We start from the raw sequence: 3,958 nt of genomic DNA, 5'->3' as shown, positions 1-3,958 counted from the left end.
AGTTAAATGTCGAAAAATTAGGTGTCTATTTACTTGTGACCACTCAGTGTATATAGAAGGACAGCTACTGGATGAGGTCCAACAGTTGTGTTATTTGATAAGTATAATAACAGCAGAAATAAAATCAATAACTGCAATGGGAAGAGATGAATTTAAAAGATTATTTTAACAAAAATATTTGACAGAACACTAATGGTGCCGATTAAAACCTTTTCTGTGGTGATGTACACTGTGGAAACACGAACTCTGAGAAAAGATGACATAAGAAAATTATAAAATTTTTGAAATGTGAGTTTGGCAAAGAATGAAGAAATTCAGATGGACAGAAAAGATGATGAACAGAGATATATTAGAGATGGTGCAAGAGAAAAAAAGAGGTTTGTTGGCCATGATGTTGAAAGAGAAGTCGCAACGAAAGAAATCTTTGAAGGAAAATGACCATAACAAATGAAATGGATGCTGCTGCTAGACATGAAGAAAGAATGAATGGTGTGATGTAAAAAGAAAGGTGTAAGAACAGAGAAGAATGACTAACTGATAGTAACTTCTTCATTTACATTTTGTCATTTAAAACCTATGCCTTTTGTATTAAATTTATCAGAATTTTTGTCTTATTCTTTTATCATAGATCTAACAAACGACTTTTTTTCCTGTGCTTTTAATATAAATGGTGCTAAAAAAGGTATTTGGCTAAAAAAAAAAACGTTTTGTCTCAAAGGTTTTCTTTTGGATACAGTAGTTAAATTGGCCTTACATTTCTTTACTTATAAGTAAATGAAGTTCGTTTTACTTACGAGGAATCTTAAAGCTTTTATCTTTAATTGCACTTTTTTAAAGAAATAATGGATTTATATCACTCTTAATTTAATATATCATACTCACTTTTTGAATCTCCCCCTTTAAAGCTGTGACTTCTTCGTGGTGGTAAAACAAGTAATGGTCCTGCAACTTCTATACTGAAGTGTTTTCCTGCTCGACTTACCAAATACTGCTTGATACTGTTACCCACACAATAATCGTTCGGGTTGATGCACTGTTAGAAGAATGATTCTTATAATTGAAACAAAAAACTCAGCTTGCCATAAAATATCAACATAGCATCATCAGGTATATTCTGCTTTATTATAATTAATTATCACTCATCTCAATAATTATCAATTTAAGTAAATAAAACTTTACTAAAAATATGAGCACAAACTCAAGCCATTGGACTAATCTGACAGAGATGTTAAGTAATTTCTACTCCGATGTATTAGTATTGAAGAATACCAGAATACATGAAAAGTATCCACACTTACTCTTTACTAAAGCGTATAATAACAAGGTTTAGTAATAGATTTGTTTGTTTTGAACTTTGCGCAAAGCTACACAAAGGCTATCTGTGCAAGCTGTCCCTAATTTAGCAGTGAAACACTAGAGGGAAGGCAGCTAGTCATAACCACCCACCACCAACTCTTGGGCTATTCTTTTACCAACAAATAGTGGAATTGACCGTCGCATTATAATGCCCCCACAGCTGAAAGGGTGAGCATGTTTGGTGGGATGGGGATTCAAACCCGCAACCCTCAGACTGCGAGTCAAGTACCCTAACCACCTGGCCATGCCGGACCTTAGTAACAGAATTCCAAATACCTAACAAATACCAACAAAGCTAGGTTTACCTCAAGTTTCAGTAACAATAAACTTTAGTTTGTACTTTGAAGCAAATTTTTACAATACCTTTTATTGAAAACAGTGTTTATTTGGATGAAGCATTACCACAAGTATAAATACTATGTTAAGTATGTTCTTCAGTGATGCACAATTTAAAAATTTCCCATAGTTCAAGTTCTCCTATCTTTGCAAAGTTGTTACAAAAAGCCATTCTTCTCTCCAAAAAATGTTTAGAGAGAAAAAAAATCAGAGTAAGAAAATATCAATGATGAGAAATTCCTGCGCTAGACTCACCTGTTTGACACCAGAAATTGGAATATTTATTTTTTCAGAACATGCGGCAAGGCGACAATGAAGGTAAACTTTCTTAGATATCCACTTTTCAGTTAACTGAAAGAAAAACCCCTGCTGGTGAGTTGGCTCTCTAGAAGTTTCTTGACCACCGGATGGCCCCATGTTCAGTAGACCAACACTCAAATGTTTAGGACAACTGAAACAAATACAATCAACTTAAAACATTCTCTTGAAAAATAAAAAAAATGCTGCTGGCCTTACAAGTCACAAGGTACTAAAAGTAATTAAACAATTAACATTAAATGACTGTTTGTTCAATTAAATTTGATAAGTTGATCTTTTAGGACTTATCATACCTAAAAGTAAAAAACTATTACCTGACATATGCAACCAACTATTTAGAATGATAAAAAAAATCAATCAAACATACACATTATACTTCAACAAATTATTTTACCTCTTCCATGAAACTCTTTACTTTTGAATTGGATTTAAAGAGCATTTCATTTCATTATGGCATCCGTATGACGACTCGACAGCTTAAATAGAAACATTTCACCTCTAGATTCACCTCAACATCTTACATTTATCTGTATGACGACTCAACAGCTTAAATAGAAACATTTCACCTCTAGATTCACCTCAACATCTTACCCTTACCTGATGACTCAATAGCTTAAATAGAAACATTTCACCTCTAGCTTCACCCCAACATCTTACCCTTACCTGTATGACGACTCAACAGCTTAAATAGAAACATTTCACCTCTAGATTCACCTCAACATCTTACATTTATCTGTATGACGACTCAACAGCTTAAATAGAAACATTTCACCTCTAGATTCACCTCAACATCTTACCCTTACCTGTATGACGACTCAACAGCTTAAATAGAAACATTTCACATCTAGATTCACCACAACATCTTACCCTTACCTGTGTTGAATCAGTACTTCTCGGTTATCAACATCCAGAAGCGAATTGTCAGTCAGAGACAACCAGCATTCATCAGTTACAATATACAGATTTGGACCTGATAAGAAAGTATGCGCGTAAATAGACAACAATACAATGATATGTGCACATACTTATGACCCAAAACTAGTATTTTGCTTCTCTTCACTTATCTCTTCTAGTCAAATATGCATCATCATTCAAATTAATAGCTAATTTTTTAATTGATAATAAAAAAAAATCATATGCACAGTTACTGAACATCTGACAAAATAAATAGTTTGAAAAATTCAATGAAAGAAAAAAATTGAACTAAATTTTAGCAAAAAACAACCTTTAAGTATTCAAACATACAGCTGGGAAACAGTTTTATCTAAAGAGTATGACCTTTTACTAGCAAAAGACAGTTGACAATACACCTCTTGTTGATATTACATTACATTTGTTTACCATCTTTGCTTGGATTATCTGCTCTGTCATTGCATTTAATGCTAAATAAATTAGATAGGGTAAAGAGTAACAAAAACACATTTTTTGGAGAAGATAGGACACACGAATACGTCAAAACTTGTATCCTTGCAGAAGTCTTTTGGTAAAACACAGTTTGTTCTATAAATGTGATTTTTCTTTGTTACTATTAAACACAATATTGTGATCTTTTGTTTGCAAAATGATACGATTCAAAAATAACAAAATCATGTTCCTTTTTTTTCAGTTTCTCTGGTCCTGTTTTTAAAGACAAATGTTTAACTTTATGCAAGTAACAGACAAAATGCGAGATAACTGCAAATCACAAACCTGCATCAATTGAAGTCCGAACATAAACTTTATCTCGAGCCAGGACTTCTGCCAAACCATTCTTTTTCTGTAGCATCTTATGTAAGGTTGAATCCTTGAAGAGCTCCATGTGATATACATGATCGTGATTTCCCTTCAAGTCCAAAGAACAATTATTAACTTCTACGCCATAATTAACCAGTTTTTAAAACATTAACTACTATGCAGTATCTTTGTACCAGGCCTGTCTTAGTTAGATAACCAATATATCAGAACATGT

The 3,958-nt window shown here is 32.9% G+C and overlaps 1 protein-coding gene across 1 annotated transcript in view; it reads right to left on the bottom strand.

The window, feature by feature from the left end:
* The window catches only part of LOC111087104 (transforming growth factor beta receptor type 3-like), a gene marked incomplete at its 5' end in the record, with an annotated part of 18,382 nt that overhangs the window by 3,082 nt on the left and 11,342 nt on the right, over positions 1-3,958 (bottom strand). The window contains 4 exons of the mRNA XM_022392553.1: positions 883-1,033; positions 1,948-2,143; positions 2,884-2,980; positions 3,700-3,832. Of these exons, the coding sequence (XP_022248261.1) occupies positions 883-1,033; positions 1,948-2,143; positions 2,884-2,980; positions 3,700-3,832 (577 nt within the window). The remainder of the gene's footprint in view (positions 1-882; positions 1,034-1,947; positions 2,144-2,883; positions 2,981-3,699; positions 3,833-3,958) is intronic.

This window comes from Limulus polyphemus, unplaced genomic scaffold (assembly GCF_000517525.1).
Source record: "Limulus polyphemus unplaced genomic scaffold, Limulus_polyphemus-2.1.2 Scaffold1736, whole genome shotgun sequence".
In the NCBI taxonomy this organism is placed as follows: domain Eukaryota; kingdom Metazoa; phylum Arthropoda; class Merostomata; order Xiphosura; family Limulidae; genus Limulus; species Limulus polyphemus.
This window is presented reverse-complemented; position numbering and strand designations above follow the sequence as displayed.